At 42.1% G+C, this 21,066-nt stretch overlaps 1 protein-coding gene across 5 annotated transcripts in view; it reads left to right on the plus strand.

The window, feature by feature from the left end:
• The window catches only part of LOC112054600 (protein purity of essence), an 85,395-nt gene that overhangs the window by 58,842 nt on the left and 5,487 nt on the right, over positions 1–21,066 (plus strand). For 4 of the 5 annotated variants that reach the window (XM_052881404.1, XM_052881400.1, XM_052881402.1 and 1 more), the window contains 26 exons: positions 813–1,004; positions 1,796–1,970; positions 2,513–2,647; positions 3,303–3,402; positions 4,342–4,561; positions 6,030–6,220; positions 7,302–7,408; positions 7,525–7,685; positions 8,431–8,571; positions 8,916–9,016; positions 9,651–9,760; positions 10,477–10,613; positions 11,853–12,065; positions 12,881–13,030; positions 13,223–13,304; positions 13,810–13,947; positions 14,132–14,332; positions 14,785–14,975; positions 15,516–15,704; positions 16,305–16,473; positions 16,976–17,211; positions 17,389–17,509; positions 18,055–18,329; positions 19,215–19,349; positions 19,873–20,031; positions 20,848–21,030. In XM_052881404.1, coding sequence (XP_052737364.1) covers positions 813–1,004; positions 1,796–1,970; positions 2,513–2,647; positions 3,303–3,402; positions 4,342–4,561; positions 6,030–6,220; positions 7,302–7,408; positions 7,525–7,685; positions 8,431–8,571; positions 8,916–9,016; positions 9,651–9,760; positions 10,477–10,613; positions 11,853–12,065; positions 12,881–13,030; positions 13,223–13,304; positions 13,810–13,947; positions 14,132–14,332; positions 14,785–14,975; positions 15,516–15,704; positions 16,305–16,473; positions 16,976–17,211; positions 17,389–17,509; positions 18,055–18,329; positions 19,215–19,349; positions 19,873–20,031; positions 20,848–21,030 — 4,212 coding nt within the window. The remainder of the gene's footprint in view (positions 1–812; positions 1,005–1,795; positions 1,971–2,512; positions 2,648–3,302; positions 3,403–4,341; positions 4,562–6,029; positions 6,221–7,301; positions 7,409–7,524; positions 7,686–8,430; positions 8,572–8,915; positions 9,017–9,650; positions 9,761–10,476; positions 10,614–11,852; positions 12,066–12,880; positions 13,031–13,222; positions 13,305–13,809; positions 13,948–14,131; positions 14,333–14,784; positions 14,976–15,515; positions 15,705–16,304; positions 16,474–16,975; positions 17,212–17,388; positions 17,510–18,054; positions 18,330–19,214; positions 19,350–19,872; positions 20,032–20,847; positions 21,031–21,066) is intronic. The other variant, XM_052881401.1, reaches the window with a different exon arrangement.

Consider the following 21,066-nt stretch of genomic DNA (forward strand, 5'->3'; position numbering starts at 1 on the left):
TCACTATGAGTGCGATACAGGTCCTTCTATAAATGGTCTGAGCTCTTGCCCCAAGCAACCCTAGTTAAAGAACTTGTGCACATCACTAATTAATGTGTTGTAGATATCATCATCATTATCATCTCAGCCGATGGAAGTCCACTGCAGGACATAGGCCTTTTGTAGGGACTACTAAATATCACGATCCTGATCGATTGGTGAGGGAGGATCAACCAACACTGCGCTTTCTAATGCTGCTCTCCATTCCAGCACCTTGGGACTCCAACGTCCATCAGCTTTTCGAACTGTGTCCTGAAATTGCCACTTCAGCTTCGCGACTCGTTGAGCTATGTGGCTTTTGTTCTACTGCGGATATCCTCATTTCTGATGCGATCACGCAGAGATACTCAGAGCTTGGCTCGTTCTATCGCCCGCTGTGTGATTTAGAGCCTTCCTATGGCCTGTAGTAAGCGACAAGGAACCATAGGTTATACTTATCACAGTAGATATCATTATCAACCCATATTCGGCTCACTGCTGAGCTCGAATCTCTCAGAATGAGAGGGGTTAGGCCAATAGTCCTGCTCGCTGGCCTAATGCAGATTGGCAGACTACGCAGAGAATAAAGAAAATTCTCTGGTATGCAGGTTTCCTCAGGATGTTTTTCCTTCACTGTTTGAGTCACGTCATATTTAATTTCTTAAAATGCACACAACTGTAAAGTTGGAGGAGCCTGCCCCGGACCGGATTCGAACCCACATCCTCCGGAATCGAAGGCAGAGGTCATATCCACTAGGCTATCACAGTAGATATAACCACACATATTTTTATAGAACTACATAGGCAGCGCGGTAGAACTCCTCCGCAACCAGAACCAGCTGTTGTCATCCCACGGCAACGCGGCGCTGTACGCGGCTCTCGGCGCGTACGTTGAACTGGACGGGTACTACCTGGAGTCAGAGCCTTGTCTTGTTTGTAACAACCCCGAAGTGCCCATGGCGACCATCAAGTTGCCCACCATAAAGGTTTGTCTTCGTTTGCTTGTCATCATGATCAGTAGAGACTAGAGTTGTCCTATTTTGGTTTTAGTTTGATTATTGTGACACGGATTTTGTGATTACACGTATTTAAAACTTTCCACAAAATGCAGTTTTCAATAATTTAATTGTTTTTTGTACATTTTTTTAAAGTAAAAAATGTATTGTTATTTGTTGGGAACGTAAAGTATTGGCTGCCGTAAATGTACGCAATATGTCGTAGTTAGCTATTGAGAAATGGTATACATATGTTGTTAATTTCGCATGCCTTTTGATGTATTGCCTTTGGGTCTATATAGTGTATAAAAAGTTATTGTCTCTCTTCTTAAATATTGTATAAATCATGACTTTCATGTCTGCTAGATACAGCATAATAATGAATATGTTGGGCATAAATGGCTTCATATAAAAATTTGAGTATTACTATACTCCACCATATTTTAAATTTGACTTTTCAGTCCTGGACGGACCTCCATCAAATAATATTTTATTAGATGGACAATTAATATTCAATTGTGCTTCTTGGCAGAAAAGAACCATACAAAAGCAAAAATTAACTTTTTGATAATCCCACAATTTGTAGACCTTACAGAGTAGAAGCTCTTTGTCTTATTTCATCTTTTTAAAGGATTTTGGGACTCTACTTTTTTTATAAATGCAATCATCTAGAGCTGAAACCAAAATGAAAAATGTCAAAATAGGCCCCTAGTCTTTAGAGCCGTAGACAATCATGACCTTGCCCCAACCAAATAAGAGCTAATCGCATATAACTGACGCAGATCGACTCGAAGTTCACCACTACGACTCAGATCGTCAAGCTGGTTAACAGTCACATGATCAGTCGCATCAACCTGCGCATCGGAGACATCAAGCGCAGCAAGATGGTGCGCACCATCAACTTCTACTACAACAACAGAACTGTGCAGGCTGTTCAAGAACTTAAGAACAAACCTGGTGAGTTTTACATTTCAATAAGTACTAATTAATATTTGTTCGGTTCATACAAAGTTTTGCCCGATACTGACCACGCTGGGCGTGCGGGTTGGTCAGCTCAGTGCTAGATTACTCGCGCCGCTGTGACGATGACAACGACCTGAGACATTATTAGTTGGAATGGCGGCCCCGCACCAGAAAGCGCAGTGTTGTTCGACCCCCCATCAGGTGGACTGACGACAAGCGAGTCGCAGGGATTCGCTGGATGTAGGTGGCTCGGTATGGTGATGTTTGGAAGTCCATACAAAAGGCCTATGTCCTTCAGTGGACGTCCATCGGCTGATGTGATGAAGTACTAATTAGTCGCTTAGACGCAACGAAAGTTATTTAAATACCTAAATATTGTCTACAATATCGAGTTGTGTGTTTCGAAAATGTAAAAACTACATATACATAAATATTTAACGTAAGTAAACACTAAATTGTGCATGTGTGCGCTCACTTTTTGCGGTGATTTTGTAGGCACGTAACATATCTATAGTTAAAGTGATCATTGTTCACAGGCATGTGGCACAAAGCTAAACGCGTACAACTTCAGTCCAACCAGTCGGAAGTGCGTGTAGAGTTCCCTCTGCCCATCGTCGCCTGTAACCTCATGATGGAATACGCTGACTTCTACGAAAACCAACAAGCTACAGGTTACATTTTATTTTATGAATCACAATCTAACGGACAAAAAATCATTTATCACAGGCAAGTCGATTCAGTCATCATCATTATCAACTCATATTTGGTTCACTGCTGAGCTCGAGTCTCCTCTCAGAATAAGAGGGGTTAGGCCAAAAGTCCACCACGCTGGTCCAATGCGGATTGGCAGACTTCACACACGCATAGAATTGAAAAGTTTCCTCACGATGTTTTCCTTCACCGTATGAGACACGTGATACTGAACCCACACCCTCCGGAATCGGAGGCAGAGGTCATATCCGCTGGGATATCACGACTCGATTCAGTACTACTACGTAATTGAAGAGTAACAAATATTATCATAGTGATTTAAGAGTAGATTAAAAAATACTAAATAATTCTTTTTTTAATTTTTAATCAAAAATTATTCTGTGGTAAAATAAATAAATTAAAAAAGTCTCTTTTGAGTAATAAATTGTAAAACTGTAAACAGCCATAACTTAAAAACATTTCACTTTTAAAGTCACAAATGTAAAAAATTCAACAAATTTTGCCCCTTAGTAACACACGAATGAGGCATAAATAGGTTTATTTTGGCCATAGAAGTTTAACTAGTTATACAAATTTGTCTTATTACCAATCTCATTGCAATATATCTATTTATAGGCGAATCCCTGCAATGTCCGCGATGCAGCCAGTCGGTGCCGGCGAATCCTGGCGTATGTGGCAACTGCGGTGAGAACGTGTTCCAGTGTCACAAGTGCCGGTGAGTTACACGTTACGTGTTACGTTTCTCAAACATCCTAAATTACACGATTGCCTTCGATATGTACTTTTTAGATATATTTATATAAAAAAATATAAAGATAGCTTTCCGTTCTTGGCGACCGCGACGCGCAGCTGCGACCGATTCGCACGACTCACTTCTTAAGGTAGCCTTCCTTTCTTGGCGACCGAGACGCGCGACCGCGACCTGTCGGGCGCCAAGAACGGAAGGCTACCTTAAGCAGTGAGTCGTGCGACCCGGTCGCGGTCGCCAAGTACGGAATGTTACCTTTTTTTTTTTTAAAAAGCGGGCTAACTTGTTAGGAGGAGGATGAAAATCCACAACCATTTCGGTTACTACACGGCATCGTACCGGAACGCTAAATCGCTTGGCGGTACGTCTTTGTCGGTAGGGTGGTAACTAGCCACGGCCGAAGCCTCCCACCAGCCAGACCTGGACAAATTAAGAAAACCTTTCCAGTCCACAAGTTACTCTTGCTAAATTTTTCTCAAAAGAAAATAATGTAACTTGAAATTCTAAATACACATATCTCATTTCAAAACAAAATGTTCTCCTTTCTTCTGTAAGCGAAATGGCGATGGGGACATGGTAATAATGCACCGGGTGGGGGATTGGATCAAGGTCTCCTGTGACAGATTTCAGTTGAACCATTATGGCTGTTAAGTGCACTGTAATATTATTCTTTTATATACAAACGAAAAGCAAGTAGGTCTATGTTTTACGACATAGAGAGCGATGTTTTCGATCAAAACACTTGTTGTAATAGCTATGTTTTTGATGAAAACACAAAGTAGATACACCAATGTTTCAAATGGTGAAAATTCATCGTAGGTCTTTAGGGCGTACAGTTCAATTATTTAATATTGACTTTTGTCACCATGAGGATCATTTTTGACATGAAAATACGTCCTTTCACAGGGCCATAAATTACGACGAGAAAGACCCGTTCCTGTGCCACGCGTGCGGCTTCTGCAAGTACGCCAAGTTCGACTACACGCTGGTCGCGCGTCCGTGCTGCGCGGTAGACACCATAGAGAACGACGAGGAGCGCAAGAAGATGGTGCAGACCATCGGCGCGCTGCTCGACAAGGCTGATCGCGTCTACCGGCAGCTCATCGCCAACAAGCCCGTGCTCGAGGTAGGTTCGAACTTTGATCATACGAAGCTATATAGAAGCGACAGAACTGTTGTTGGCTTTGAACGTGGTATGTGGTTTGCTCTGGTGGCAAATACGCCAAGTTCGACTACACGCTGGTCGCGCGTCCGTGCTGCGCGGTCGACACCATAGAGAACGACGAGGAGCGCAAGAAGATGGTTCAGACCATCGGCGCGCTGCTCGACAAGGCTGATCGCGTCTACCGGCAGCTCATTGCCAACAAACCCGTGCTCGAGGTAGGTTCGAACTTTGATCATACGAAGCTATATAGAAGCGACAGAACTGTTGTTGGCTTTCGAACGTGCTATGTGGTTTTGTCTGGTAGCAAATACGCCAAGTTCGACTACACGCTAGTCGCGCGTCTGTGCTGCGTGGTCGACACCATAGGGAACGATGAGGAGCGCAAGAAGATGGTGCAGATCGCGTCTACCGGCAGCTCATCGCCAACAAGCCCGTGCTCGAGGTAGGTTCTAACTTTGATCATACGCAGCTATAGAAGCGACAGAATTGTTGTTTGGTCTCGGACAAACGGCTCTGGCGACAAATACCCCAAGCTCGACTAAACGCACGGACGTGCAAGCAACGTCCGTGCTGCGCAGTCGACACCATAGAGAACGTCGAGGAACTGAAGTAGATGGTCATCATCATCATATCAGCCGATGGACGTCCACTGCAGGACATAAGCCTTTTGTAACTTCTTCGACTTCGACTTCGACTTAAACATCACGATACTGAGCCACCTGCATCCAGCGAATCCCTGCGACTCGCTGGCTTTACTCTGGATTAACACATAGGCTACTTTATATCCCTAAAAAATCCATGGTTTCCCGAGATTTGTGAAAATTGATGATATTGATGTTATGAATGTTTGTTACTCTTTCACGTCTCGACTACTGAACTGAATTAGCTAAAATTAGCTAAAATTTGGTATTGAGATATATTATAGTCTGGATTAACACATAGGCTACTTTTTATCCCAGTTCCATTTTATCCATGGTTCCCGAGGGATATGTGAAAAACTAAATTCTACGCGGACGAAGTCGCGGGCGTCCGCTAGTCTATACTTCTATACTAATATTATAAAGAGGAAAACTTTGTTTGTATGTTTGTTTGTTTGATTGTAATGAATAGGCTCAAAAACTACTGGACCGATTTTAAAAATTCTTTCACCATTCGAAAGCTACATTATTCAAAAGTAACATAGGCTAAATTTTATTTTGGAAAAAAATAGGGTCCCGTAAGATATTTGGGTTTTTCTGACACAAGGTGTAAAAAATCAACCAGAAAAGTAGGGTAGGAGTAGGGTAGGGGTAGGGGTAGTCTAGGGGTGGGATAGGGGTAGGGTAGGTGTAGGAAAGGGGTAGTTGAAGGTTTACATCGAGTTTCACGCGGACAAAGTCGCGGGCGTCCGCTAGTAGATGATATAGATGTTTTTTTTTGTGTCTGTCAGTCGCTAGTGCACAAGATAAGCGAGCACCGGGTGGAGGGGCGCGCGGACGAGAACAGCAACGGCGGCGGCGGCGCGTTCGGCGGCGCGCAGATCAACCGCGTCATACAGACGCTGGCGCACAAGTACGCCGTCGAGAGCAAGGGCCACTTCGAGGACCTGTCCAAGATCATACAGAAGGTGTTGGCTTGCAGGTGAATGCATATCATATCGAGCAATCTTTATGATGTTTCCCAACATCGTGGGTTAAGCTTCGCAAATAAAAATTTTAGGTGTCAGTCGCAACGTAGAAGGGGCCTCTTCAAATCAAATCAAAAATCATTTATTTCAAGTAGGCTCAGTTTACAAGCACTTTTGACACGTCAGTTGACTATTTGTAAAGATTCTACCGCCGGTTCGGAAGGCAGGTTCTGCTCAGAAGATACCGGCAAGAAACTCAACAGTTGCTCTTTTGAAAAAGTCATACAGTATTATAATTTACAATTGATAACAATTACAATTTCTTATAGTTTTATAGTTTTATTTCCTGTGTGAAGGTGAAAGCTGATCCAATGGCCTCCAAGCGCTTTTATTCAGGGCATCAGTTCACGTGCGGCTCTCTCCCGCTATCATCTCACACGGCTTGACTTTATGGCCTGCGCGTAACGACTACCGCGGAGTTACTAATTTCGGAGACAGAAAGATTGCATCCGATTACTCGTATACCAGCCAGCTTATTATAGCTTGGCTAATTCGTAACACTCCCGATGGTCCGTGCGGGCCGGGAGGGGGGTAGCGATGCCCCGCGCGCTGGACTTCATACCCGCGCAGTCCATCCCTCACACCCGCGCAGTCTTTCCCCCGTCCCCCCGTATATCATAGGAGTGTCATCAACGAGCTTGCCATGCTATAGTAACTAGCCTAGTTCCTTAGTAGTATATTTTTTGTAAGAGCCGTGATAGCCCAGTGGATATGACCTCTGCCTCCGATTCTAGAGGGCGTAGGTTCTAATCCGGTCCGGGGCGTGCACTTCCAACTTTTCAGTTGTGTGCATTTTAAGAAATAAATATCACGTGTCTCAAACGGTGAAGGAAAACATCGTGAGGAAACCTGCATACCAGAGAATTTTCTTAATTCTCTGCGTGTGTGAAGTCTGCCAATCCGCATTGGGCCAGCGTGGTGGACTATTGGCCTAACCCCTCTCATTCTGAGAGGAGACTCGAGCTCAGCAGTGAGCCGAATATGGGTTGTTTATGATGATATTTTTTGTAACTTTGATGTTTTTTTTTTATACAGGAAAGAACTAGTGGCATACGACAGGTCACAAAGTGAACAACTGAAAGGAGACACGTTGCCGGTTTACGCCGGTCTACTACAAAATTACGACGGCGATGTCACTAAAGGTAAACTATACACAAATGTGACTTGAGATTCAGTAGTGTGGGTAACAAATGCAACACAACATTGACAGTTGCTACCTTAGCCATGTTGTATTTATATTGTATATTTTTATGTTCAGACAGTGGCGGAGCCTGCTACGGATGTTCTCTTGCGTGCGCCGAGCAATGCCTCACCCTGCTGCGTGCGCTTGCGTCGCAGCGCGAGCATCGCGCGCGTCTGTGCCGCTTCGGACTCGTGCACGAGCTCGTGCACCACAACCTGCACCGCGGTACTCCACAGGTAACTATACAGACAGTGGCGGAGCCTGCTACGGATGTTCGTTTGCATGCGCCCAGCAATGCCTCACCCTTTTACATATTATTTTAATCTATAGGTATCTGAATTATTATTCCTTTCTTAATAAATACTGTTTACCAACAAAAAAATTAGAAATGAAGGTAGAAACGCATGTCATTTTATTTTATTATTTTTTATTAAATTATGTATGGTTTGTTTATAAAATGTTCTTAAAATATATCAGCCATATCTAATTGTTCTAAGCTTATTATTCTAATTTATTTTCATTAATTTAAGAACAAGTTGATTATAATTATTATTAGTTACGAAATGACTAGTGAATTATACCCTCATTTGTAATTTGTTTGTTGGTAAACAGTACTCATCAAGAAAGGCTGTAGTAAAGGTATGATAGTATAAATAACGGTGTTTTCAGAGAAGTGTATTTTTTGCACGCATACGGTCGTTTTAGCATACGCGCTCGCGGATTCGCGTAAACGGGCATATTTCGGCGTGTACGCTCGAGCCGGTGGTGTCGCTTTAGTATCGACATAACATATACGAGCTTAGAAGAGCGTTAACGCTCGTACGAGTTGAGCGTGTTCGCGCCTATACGCGCATACATGCGCTTCAAAAAATGAGCTCATACGCGCGTATAAAACGCTAGTCTAAACCGCTCTTAAGGATTCATAGGTATTATTTAACAGGGCAGTCTTATTTAACATACGATATGCCTTATTTATTTTAGTGTCAAGAAGAAGTCCGCTCTCTGATCTGCCTGGTGACGCGTGACAACCTGCCGGAGACGGAGCAGCTGTGCACGCTGTTGTCGCAGAGGATTACTCTGTCGCTTATGGGCCACGCGGCGTCGCAGGACCACAATAATTCCGTATGTATTTACTTCAATCAGTCAATCAATCAATCAAATAATTTATTTCCTAGAATGTGGTACTTATTATATCTTAATTAGTATCTTAAAATTATTGAGTTACCTAGACATTCAACTAATTACAGTATGTAATTTTTTTTCATTATTTGTCTTTCTAAGCAAAATAAAGTAAGAAAGAAAGAAGTTCTTTATTTTTCTATATCATTTTATCGTCATTATCTGCTCGGTACAACAGTGCCAGATCCTTATAAGAGAGGGATTATGGAACTTATACCCGCCACGCTGACGCTACTCCAATGAACCGACCCAGGAAAATGAAAATTTCAAAATTTTTATGATTTCAGGTACGACCTCTTGTTCTACTTCTGGGATCTTTAGTCCACGTGCAAGACTCTATCGAGTGTTGGGAGGTTCGTCTGCGGTGTACTGTGAAGCTGTGGGTTTGGTTAGTATAATATTTATATATTTTTTATTTTTCTACCGACGCCCCGCAGGAATACTGTGAAATATAGCCTATAGCACTTGGGTATAGTGTAGCTTCCCAACAGTGGATTTTTAAATCGGTTTAGTTGATTCAGAGCTTATTCAATGCAAACAAACAAACAAACAAACGATGAAATCTTTTATCTGTAACATTTATTTATTTATTTTTTATTAATTTTTTATTGCACAAAACAAAAACAATAACAAAGTAAAACATAAAAAATAAGTATGTGCAAAGGCGGTCTTATTGCTTATAGCTATATCTACCAGACAAGCTTTGGATAAAGGAATTAATGTAAATAAATGTGGGATAGTGCAGAAAAAAGTATATTCATATATACATGTATAAATATAAAATATACATATAATATTGTATATATATATATATATACATATATATATATTATGTATGTACTAGATCTCTAATATTGGCCGTGTTGTTGTACGTTATTCAGTGTATGTACTGGCGTGTGTTGATTTGCTCGGTTTTATTTTATACACATTCCTGGCTCTTTCATTGCTCTGTATAATCTTTTTAACCATATTACAGCCGGCTAGTACAAGTACAGCCTTATTCATACAATGTATATATACAGGTGCTGCCCTCAGCTGACGGAAGTGGTGGGCATACCCCCCGCTGCTAACGCCATTCTGAAACCCGAAGTTCTGGCCGGCATACCGGGCATCAATACCTCTTCACCCAATTGTGAGTGTTTTACTTAAATATTGTCAATAATCAGTTTATTTGTTCACTTACGACTAGGATTTGCATGTTGACATTTTTTGACTCTACCACCGGTTCGGAAGACAGGATCTCGCTTAGGAGAGGCAACAATACACTCAGCAGTTGTTATTATGATTGGTCTTTGGCAGACCAACTTTGCGTGTTAGGAGTATAAGTGACACGGGGTTTACACGGTTTTGTATTATATAATAATGGCATGCTTTAAACAAATCTTAAGATCTCATACACTACTTAACTCTATACAAATTAAGAGATTGATTTGCGTTATACTTGAATCTGCTGATAAATATCTAAGCCGTAAACGCGGAACGTAAAATGACATATAAACACTTATACACTATATATGATATTACCTCGGTTTGCTTATGATTTATTTTTACTATTTATACCTTATGTTTCTATGGACTGTCTTTTATAAGAAATCATATAATTATTATCTTAATTTACAATTATTGTTACAATCATAACAATTTCTTTTACTTTTACTAGTTGTCTAGATGATCCAATGGCATCCAAGCGTCTTTATCATTCTATTTCTTGTATGTTTTAGTCCTCTATTTACTGATTTTTTAAAATAGTTCAAGTCGAAGAAAAAACAAACAGTATCAATGATATGTTGCAATAATATTATGTAAAAAAATCAGTAATTACAGACTTTGTTATTATGTGTTGTCCAGCTCACCAGTTCGCGCTGCAGCAAGTGGCGCTGCCGTGTCTGCGCTACATGCAGCAGCTGATGGGGTCGGCGACCGCGGCCGCGCCCGTGCCCATCCCCGCGCCCACCACTGAAGAACAGGCCAAGGACAACACTAAGGTTTATAACGCCTGTATTGATTTCAGGGGGGGACTTGGCGAGGTCAACAAGGAAAGTTATTGAACATTTGCATTTTAATCTAAATAGGAAAATTGAAAATCGTTTACAATGTCCGTGAAAAGGGTGTGAATGCATATTATTGACAAAACATACATATCCATAGCCATATCATTTGGCTGGTGGGAGGCTTCGGCCGTGGCTAGTTACCACCCTACCGGCAAAGACGTACCGCCAAGCGATTTAGCGTTCCGGTACGATGCCGTGTAGAAACCGAAAGGGGTGTGGATTTTCTAACTTGTAAAGAATAAAAAAAAAAAAATCCTCGCGCCCTCTACTGAAGAACAAGCGAAGGGCAACACTAACAGTGGAATTCATAAATAGACGAATAGACGTTGTGGGGGACCCCCCAGAGGCGTTTGAGAATTTGACACTCAGCGGGTGAATAGTCCTTGCCTTGGGGTGCCCCTGCAACGTCTATGAATTCCACTGTAAGTTTATTATGCCTATATGTATTTCAAGAGAAGACGTCAGACGCGTGATCATGGTCAGTCCTAAATAGCGACTATTCCACCCAATTGCCTTGGTTTTTGACACAGGTTGACTGATGTCTTGACATTCTTCCATCCCTTAGACCTTCCAGTAGGCTCACAAAGAGCTTAACAATGTCACCTATGGTGAGCTTCATTTACTTAGGATGGATGTAGGACTTGTATACTTAGCTAATAACTTTCATCTTACCCACTATTATAACACTAATTTGTATATAGTGACATCGCTCTCCGCTCTTGCTTGCTTTGCATCAAAAGAGAGATATTTTTGATTTTGCCCCAAATAGTCTTTCACTTGTCATTAGATAATATTGTTGATGTAATGTTAGGCAACAAAAGAATTAGTAGTTTGCGTTATATAAACTTTTCTTTTATAGAATTGGATTACAATGTAGCAATCAAAATACAATTAAAAACAGTCTTATAATAGTTTATTTTTTGTTATTATTTGTTATATATTTGTTTCTTTTAATAAACTATAAGAAATTGTAATTGTTATCAATTGTAAATTATAGTACTGTATGACTTTTTCATTTCAAAAGAGCAACTGTTGAGTTTCTTGCCGGTGTCTTCTCAGCAGAACCTGCCTTCCGAACCGGTGGTAGAATCTTTACAAATAGTCAACTGACGTGTCAAAATTGAGCCTACTTGAAATAAATGAATTTTGATTTGATTTGATTTAATTGAACAGCAAGAGAGCCCACCGGCAGCACCCCCCGCGCCGGTGCTGCCCCCCACGACGGGCAACCTGGTGGTGGACCTGTCGGCGTGGCTGGCGGGTCGCGTGCCGCACCAGCAGTGGCGCAAGCTGGTCGCGCGCAGCGAGACGCCGCCCGCCGACACCACGCTGCCGCCGCGCGACCTGCACCTGGCGCACAAGTACCTCGGCAAGTGGAAGGAGAAGGTACTTCTTACTTTGTATCACAGATTAATCAATAATAGGCAGATGGAGAGCACGGAACACTACGGTGTCGTATCCGTCACAAATACAAAATTCAGTCAGTCAGTACGAAGCTCCGCATCAGTAATTTTCAATATCATTCAAGAAAAATGGCGTCTTATGTTTTTCAATGTTTTAAAAACTGTTCTCAAAAAGTAAAGATATAAGATGGAGTATTTTTTATTGGCTATCATTGATTATTATATTAATTTACGTAATTTTTGTTAGTGTTAAATTTTGAAATACAAATTATGAAAAAAGTTTGTAAAAGCGGATGTCAAGGAGATGCGTGACTTTTTGTATTTTTAATGGGTTTCACCGGCTTCAGCACGCAGTTTGTAAACTCACTCTGGTAACTCTGTGCTTAAAATCATAAGAAGTAAAGTTCAAATGCAATATTTTTTTAAACAAAGATTCTACACCAAAGTTCAAGCAGTTCGACGTACGCGCTAGCTGCGCCGCTCTATACGTGCTAAGCATCAAATTTACCGTTACACGGGAGCGTCGATTTAGTACCGTTACACGTTATAATATCTATACAGCTGCCATTCTGTCTAGCTATCTATATAGGTATACATAATGGCAGCTGGCTTACCGCCTCAGCGTGTGTGGCCATCTGTAGCGCCGTAATTAGTTCACTTTTGTTTATATATCTTCAAGAGATTATCTCGTTGGTCGTATGTTACCGCCACAGGCGACAATAGACGGGCATTTTTTTTTTCTATATTTTTAGTTTTGTTTATTTCTTGTGCAATCTGTTGACGTGACCATTTTTTCAGATGCTCCTCTCTAACGGCATGCGCCCGCTGGCGTTAGACGAGGGCGGCTGGCTGCGCCCCGTCATGTTCGACCCGAGCTCGCGCATCGCCCGCTTCACCGCCTGCCAGATGGTCAACTCTCTGTGTGACTCTTACGAGAGAACCAAAGCGGTAAGACAAAAGTTGTAATGAAAGTATACAATAGAACTTATATCATACTTACTTTAATGTTTTCATTTATTTTTGCGTGCAATAAAGTATTTCTTCTGTAAAATTTAGAATTTCGTGTCTTTTTCTCTTTTATCTAAGTAATGTCTTAATTTCAAATATTAGTACATTTTAATCACGCTGCATTTCGTTTAGGTCCTGATACTGCTGACAAGCTTCTTGCCGGAAGTTGGAGCCGCAGGGGAAGCCAGTGAACAGTTCCTCGATCTATATAAAAGTATGTTATTTTTTTGTTCATAAATACATAACCTAAATACATACCTATCTGAGCCAATTTAAAAATTATTACTTAAGTAAAACTTCAATCGCACGCACTTGGCTTGAGCAGTAATTTGGTGAATGCGTTCTGAAAAGTGTAATCGACTGAGACTTTTAAGATGTGTGCTGTCATCTAGAGCTATGTTGGAACAGTTTTTGTTTTTTCCTGAACCAGTAGATGGCATTCTTAGAGAACTTTGAAACAATCCCTTTTTTGTACACTTCAAGAACCTGTTGCGATGCAGTTATGCCTGAGGCTAATAGATGGCGCTTTTATTTTCATTTTTGAAAGAAGTTTTAATTCAGTCCTGAGGTCTAAAGCCCACTCGTATTTAATTCCTCCGTTTATAATGCAATTCATTCACCACCTTAACACGATCTTGTTTTTAAATTTAAAAGTGACTTTGTTTTTAAATGTCTTGTTGAACTTATTGTTTTTCTTACTTTTCCACGATTGTCTACAGGTTTAGCGTCTGAAGCGCCTTGGAAGCAATTCCTGGCGTTGCGCGGAGTGCTGCAACAAATAGCCGATCTCATGACCAAAGAAATTGATCAGTTGCACCATCTGGAGGAGACCACGCTCACATCAGACTTGGCTCAAGGTAATTTAATCGCTTACATTTGACTTTTAAGTTTAAGCCAAAATTAAATACTTTTTTGTCAAAATTTATATCATAAATATATATAAAAGACTGGACCGTTGTATCCCCAAAAGGCCCGTGTCTAACTGTACGAGTAGATGTCCCTCGGCTGGTACGATGACGAAGATCTAAAACCCTTGTGCAGGTTACGCAATGAAACGTCTGACGGAACTGCTGGCAATGTTCTTGGAGCACGTACCGGGCGCACGGCGCGCGTACAAGGGGCGTCTCGTGGGCGCCGTGCTGGGCGGCTACTTGTCGCTGCGCCGCCTTGTGGTGCAGCGCACGCGCCTCACCGACGACACGCAGGAGAAACTGCTCGAGCTGCTCGAGGAGATGACCACAGGTGGGTGTCGAGCTGACGAAGTACTGGCGATATGGTACAAGGGACCACTGGTGGTCCTTGTGCTGAGTGGGCTATCTGTGCTTACACTAGCTAAAATTTATAATCTTATGTTACAAAAATCATCATAATTATCTTGTAGAGCTGAAGTCAATCACAGGTACAATCTTGTATCGCTGAAAGTCTTCTGTTACAGTACGATGCAAAGTTTATGACGTTGCGGAAAATCGTGCGTTAAGATGGGCAGTACAAAAAATGTTAGGTGTCACCGGTACCACTGGGGCGACACCCGGAACTAATTTCCAACACATCATAATGTGTAACAAGTACTGAAATTTTGTCTGAAGATCTCGCTCTTTCCACAGTTATCATGATTTTTTCTAACCAAAATATTTCAATATAAACGTTACAAATTAAAATTTCTGTATAATAATAATTATTAATTGTTTTTAAAGGCACGGAGACAGAGACCGCGGAGTTCATGGCGGTGTGCATCGAGACGGTGCAGAAGTACCCGCTGCACGACTACCGCACGCCCGTGTTCATCTTCGAGCGGCTCTGCTCCATCATCTACCCGGAGGAGAACGACGTCGGCGAGTTCTTCCTCACGCTGGAGAAGGACCCGCAGCAAGAGGACTTCTTGCAGGTACAGTTGAACGAACTTACATTTCGAAGAGAGTGTATCTTACAGAGGAAAGATTTGATTGTGTTATTGAATAGTTTTGTAAAACCCACTATAAATAAGGTTTGCAACAAATGATTTCTTCGCAGTTGATTGATAAATTCATTTAGGGCGTAAAAGCGGTTGTCATCATAACTTACCCACCATAAGCTATGATTGCGATTCATTTTTATAAAACGATTTAGCATTGAAACAAACGACTGAAATAAAACTTCTTTCAAAAATAAAAAATAAAAAATAAAGCGCCATCTATGGCCTCAGGCGTAACTGCACCGCAACAAGTTAAAGTGTACAAAAAATATTGTTTCAAAATTCCGATAGTACGCCATCTACTGGTAGTTTATAATAACAAACACTGTTTCACTATGCCTGTAGATGGCAGCACGCATCTTAAAAGCCTCGCCTGATTATACTTTTTATTATAACGCATTCACCAACATACTCCCCAAATCAAGAGTGCGTAAAGAAGCCTTACTTCATAAAAACAATATATTGTGTTGTCAGGGCCGCATGTTGGGTAACCCGTACTCGTCCGTGGAGCCGGGCATGGGTCCTCTAATGCGCGACGTCAAGAACAAGATATGCACGGACTGCGAACTCGTCGCGCTACTGGAAGACGACAATGGAATGGAACTACTCGTCTGCAACAAGATTATGTCCCTCGATCTGCCCGTCAAAGACGTTTATAAAAAGGTAAATACTATAATCCTTGGAACCCTCGTAACATTAATTTTAAGGTTTTGACCAATTATTATAGCCATTATCTAATAATATCTAATAACCTGACGTTTCTCAAGTGCTTGTAAACTAACCCGAATAGACATACATCGCCCTCTTTCGTCCCGTTGCAATGAAATAGAGAAATATTTTAGATTCCGCCACCATCGGTCGACATTTGTATTCCTCTCGTCTCGAGATTAGTCTTGGTGCTCGTTTTAGGCCTACAGATTGCAACAAAATTTGTTTATTTCTTAAATTCTTCCTTAAAATTTAGTGGAAAAGTTTAATATTTCTAGTCTAGGACACTAGGCCTAAGATGCGTTTTTCTCGTGAAGAGAAACGACCGTTGTTGATCAGTGGCTGAATCTAAAATATCGCTCTTTTTTTATTGTGATGGTACGAAAGAGAGCGATATGTTCGATCCACCGCTATTGGTTACAATATGGCGTTTGTCTTTACAATATTTCTCGTGGCGCGCATATTAGGCCTATTTCATAATACAAAGCTGCATAAGGCCAACCTCTGGACCTAAGGCACTGTTAAACAGTGGTTTAAAAATTGGTATATTGTCAGGTTTGGTGCACGTCCGGCGAGAGCGTCGACGCCATGCGCGTGGTGTATCGGATGCGCGGCCTGCTGGGAGACGCCACCGAGGAGTTCGTGGAGGTGCTCACTCAGACCAATGCGGAGACGGTGGACGACGAACAAGTGTACCGCATGGCCAATGTTCTTGCTGACTGTGGTACGTGCTTCGAAAGTTACTTTTGGTATCATGAATTACTGGCTAACTGAAAGGCCAGGAGGACGAGTGGATTTAAACTTGCCCCTATGTGTGTAAACCCATAGTGTGCTCGTCGGCCGTGATTGGTATATTGATAGTATCATTTGATTGGTCTGTTGGAAAACATTAAAAACAAAAAAAAAAGCATTAAATGTCAAAAAATACAAAAGTGTCTATTGGAATATGTGACATGGTCATGGTGCGTACTAATGACGCGCTATGCGATCACACAATCGCGTATATTTTGTAGCAAATGATAATGTCTCTTTTCATGATTTAACATAGTTTTGCAATGCTAGAAATTGATTAAAAATATGAAAAATACATGCATATTCTTTATTGGAATTAATATATTATTAAAGTGGACACATATACACTTCGTGAATTTATACTTCTTATATTTATTATTACTTAAAATTCTAATACAGAACTGTTACTAGAAATATGATATCGTTTTGCGCAGGTGGTCTGGAAGTAATGCTGCAGCGGTTAGCGGCGATCGGTCGCGTAGGCTGCGCGCGTGCGCTAGCGGGCACGCTGCTACGGCTGCTGTCGCTGTGCGCACGTGTGCGCCGATGCGTGCAAGTGCTCACTCAGCCCTCTGCGCGTGCTCTGCCCGTGCTCTTGCACGCTTTGAGTCTGGCCGCCTCGGACGAGAAGGAAATGCAGCGTGCTCCACTAGTATACCAACTTTTGGAGGTAAGCTAGATAAAGATCCGTTTGTTAATTTCGTAGATTAGTATGAACAGTTATTTTTTTTTATAGTTTTTCCTATCTTAACCCCGCTGAAATGTTATGTATCTCCATGTCCAATTAATATGCGATAGAATTTCTAGATTTTAGAAGTATATTTTGATGTTGAAGTGCATTTTTTAGATAATGGAGCGCATCCTGTCTGTCGCTTCGAGTGAAAGCCTCGAGTCGTTCCTTCAGTTCTCACTCACGTTTGGCGGTCCAGAACATGTGCAAGCTCTTCTTAATTGTACTGAATGTCCAGGTGCGTTAATCTAACTTACATGATTACTAGTTGAGGCGGTGAATTTCGTATCACCAGTGCGATTCAGATTCAGATTCGATTTACCGAATTTGACAATCGCAGGACGTAACGTGTTAGTCAACGAAACAAGACTGCTAGTACATGCGCGGATAGGCTTGCGAAGTTCCGCAAACCCGGGTGTAAGCGGGCCACGCCCCTATGCTACTTCTATTGCTAAAAGCGTCAGCTTTTAGCGATGTCTGTTCTGTGGGAAACAAACGCCGTAAGGAAGATCAATAAAAGAAGAACTTTCCCAAAATGGAATCGAAAGGGACGTGGCAGCTTTTTTATGAAAGCTTACAGGTGAATTGAGTTTTTCTGACTCCTTCAACAATTATCGTCATATTTTAATAAATTTACACAAAATCTTCTATATTAATATACTAAATAAATAAAAAAATAAATAAATTATATACTAAAATCTTTCCCATGAATCACGTGTCTATTAGTGAAAACCGCATTAAAATCTGTTCTGTAGCCTTTGACTTTATTTTATGATTGTACAGGTATCCGCAACAACTCGATCGCTCTGGGCCACCTCACCCGCGTGCTGGCCGCACTGGTGTACGGCAATGATCTCAAGATGGCGATGCTGGTGGACCATTTCAAGCCCGTGCTGGACTTCGATCGCTTGGACTCTGAGCAGTGGACCGAGGAGGAGTTCCGTATGGAACTGTTCTGCGTCCTCTGCGCCAACATAGAGAAGAACACCATCGGAGGAACGCTTAAGGACTATCTGATATCTCTAGGAGTTGTTCGAGATGCGTTGGAGTATATTGTTGTGAGTATTCCTTTTAGTAATTTTGTTTGTTTGGTTGAGTTACTACTGAAGTAAAACTTCTTTACGCCCTCTCGACTTGGGGGAGCAAGTCAGTGAATGCGTTACGAAAAGTGTGATCGGGCGAAGCTTTTAATATACGTGCTGCCATCTACAGGCATAGTGAAACAGTGTTTGTTATTTTAAAATATCAGTAGATGGCGTTCTTAGAGAACTTTGAAACAATCCCATTTTGTACTGGTACATTTCAAGAACCTGTTGCGATCCGGTTATGCTTGAGACTCATAGATGGCGCTTTGTTTTAATGTTTTTAATTTGAATCCAGAGAAGTAATGTTGCTGAATAACTAATAAAAGACGAGACCGATGCCGTGGGCGATTGCGAATAAATAAATATGTTCGCTACTATGGAGCTAAGCAATGAGACACTGGAGTATCTCTGCGTGATCGAATCCGAAATATGGGATCCACAAAAGAACCTAAGTTACCCACATAGCTCAGCGACTAGTAACTACTGCGGTGTTGGTCGACCGCCAGTAGGTGGACTGACAACATTAAACATCGCAGGCAACTGCTGATCACAGACAGTTCAGGACCGTAATGTTTGGAACTCCATTCTACAGGCATATGATTGTATGGTGATTAAAATATGGAAACCATTTATTTCCAATTAATTGATTACTCATCATCATCTCCTTACCCTTATCCCACTTAAGTGGGGTCGGAAAATCTTTTCCATTCGTCTCTATTACTCGTCAACTCATCATCCACTCCTTTTACACACATGTCCTCTTTCACACAATCCAACCATCTCTTCTTTGGCCTTCCTCACTTCTTATGTCCTTCCACTTTTTGTATAATTTTTCAATACTTGATTATTCGTCGACAGAAACACGCGCCGTGCGTAAAGCCGACGCTGGTGTGCACGGACTCGGACGAGCTCAAGGAGTTTATCAGCCGGCCCGCGCTCAAGTACATCCTGCGCTTCCTCACCGGGCTCGCCGCCGAGCACGAGGCCACTCAGGTATTTATTGTAACAACTATTGAAGTGATAACTTCTTATGGGAGGGTAAACTTCGTAACGTAACGCGTTACGGCGCCACTCAGTCGGCTTGTCTTTCTCTCACGCATACGTCAGCAGGTTTAAGTTCTCTTCTGTTTAGCATCCCGAGATGCATACGTTTCTTTTTCTTATTTAGTACGTTAGTAAGTATTTAATAATCGCATGTACCATCATTTGATTATTACTTACTAACGTCTGCTTGTTGAATGTTTCGAACACAAACCTTTTCCACGATGTTGATGTGAAAAATCTCACTAACTCTGAAACTATTTACTTGGTGGGCGAGCAAGCAAAAGTCCATTTTATTTACTTTAGGTTAGACGAAAGTTTTATGTTGCGCGTTGTAAAATTTCCACGTCCTTCGTGACGCTTAGGTCTTTTTATCTCCTGCTTGCAATTTTATAATTCTCCGCTTTCTCGATGCTCACTCGCAGCAAAACAATAATATTATGCGGCCAAGCATAACAAGTAAGTATTGTTTCAGATGTTAGTATGCGAGAAAGTGATACCGATAGTGCACCGCTTGGAGCAAGTGTCGTCTGGCGAGCACGTGGGCTCGCTGGCCGAGAACCTGCTGGAGGCGCTGCGCTCTCAGCCGCAGTGCGCCGCCAAGGTGCAGCAAGTGCGGGACTTCACCAGACAGGTAAGTGTGTTACTTGTTACCTATCAGCCATGTCCAATCACTAGTATGTGAGAAGGTGGTAACAATAGTTCACCGCCCTAAGACCTACTCAATTCGGTCCTGTCGCAAAATACGAAGTGTAAATAACCTCTCTGCCAATTTGTATCTATGCCTATCATCCTGTTTTCGATATATTCTGATGAGTGAGCTTTCGCTTTTTTTTATTCTTTATAAGTTAGCCCTTGACTACGATCTCACCTGATGGTAAGTGATGATGCTGTCTAAGATGGAAGCGGGCTAACTTGTTAGGAGGAGGATGAAAATCCACACCCCTTTCGGTTTTTACACGGCGTCGTACCGGAATGCTAAATCGCTTGGCGGTACGTCTTGGCCGGTAGGGTGGTAACTAGCCATGGCCGAAGCCTCTCACCAATCAGACCTGGACTAATTAAGAAAATCTCAATATGCCCAGCCGGGGATCGAACCCAGGACCTCCGTCTGGTAAATCCACTGCGCATACCAATGCACAATGGAAGTCGTCAATGTGAGAAGGTGGTAACGATTATTCACCGCCCTAAGACCTTCTTAATTCGGTCCTGACGCAAAATACGAAGTGTAAATTACCTCTCTGCCAATTTGTATCTATGACCATCATGGTGTTTTCGATATCTTCTGATGAGTGAGCTTTCGCTTTTCTCTGTAGTAGCGGACCCATTCAAGCTTCACTTTGACAGGTGACCAACCAATCGCAAGTAAGCTATCGGCGACAAATAGAGTTTTTATTCGATTATTTATTAGATATAGAAGATAAATCTACAATGGGTATCTCTGTTTCAGGAGAAGAAACGGCTGGCCATGGCGGTGCGCGAGCGGCAGCTGGGCGCGCTGGGCATGCGCAGCAACGAGCGCGGCCAGGTGACGGCGCAGTGCTCGCTCACGCAGCAGGTGGCCGAGCTGGCGGAGGAGGCGGGCGCCGTGTGCTGCATCTGCCGCGAGGGCTACAAGTACCAGCCCACCAAGGTGACCACCTCCACTGTCTGTCTAATAACTGACGTC

Source organism: Bicyclus anynana, chromosome 4, assembly GCF_947172395.1.
Source record: "Bicyclus anynana chromosome 4, ilBicAnyn1.1, whole genome shotgun sequence".
In the NCBI taxonomy this organism is placed as follows: Eukaryota; Metazoa; Arthropoda; class Insecta; order Lepidoptera; family Nymphalidae; genus Bicyclus; species Bicyclus anynana.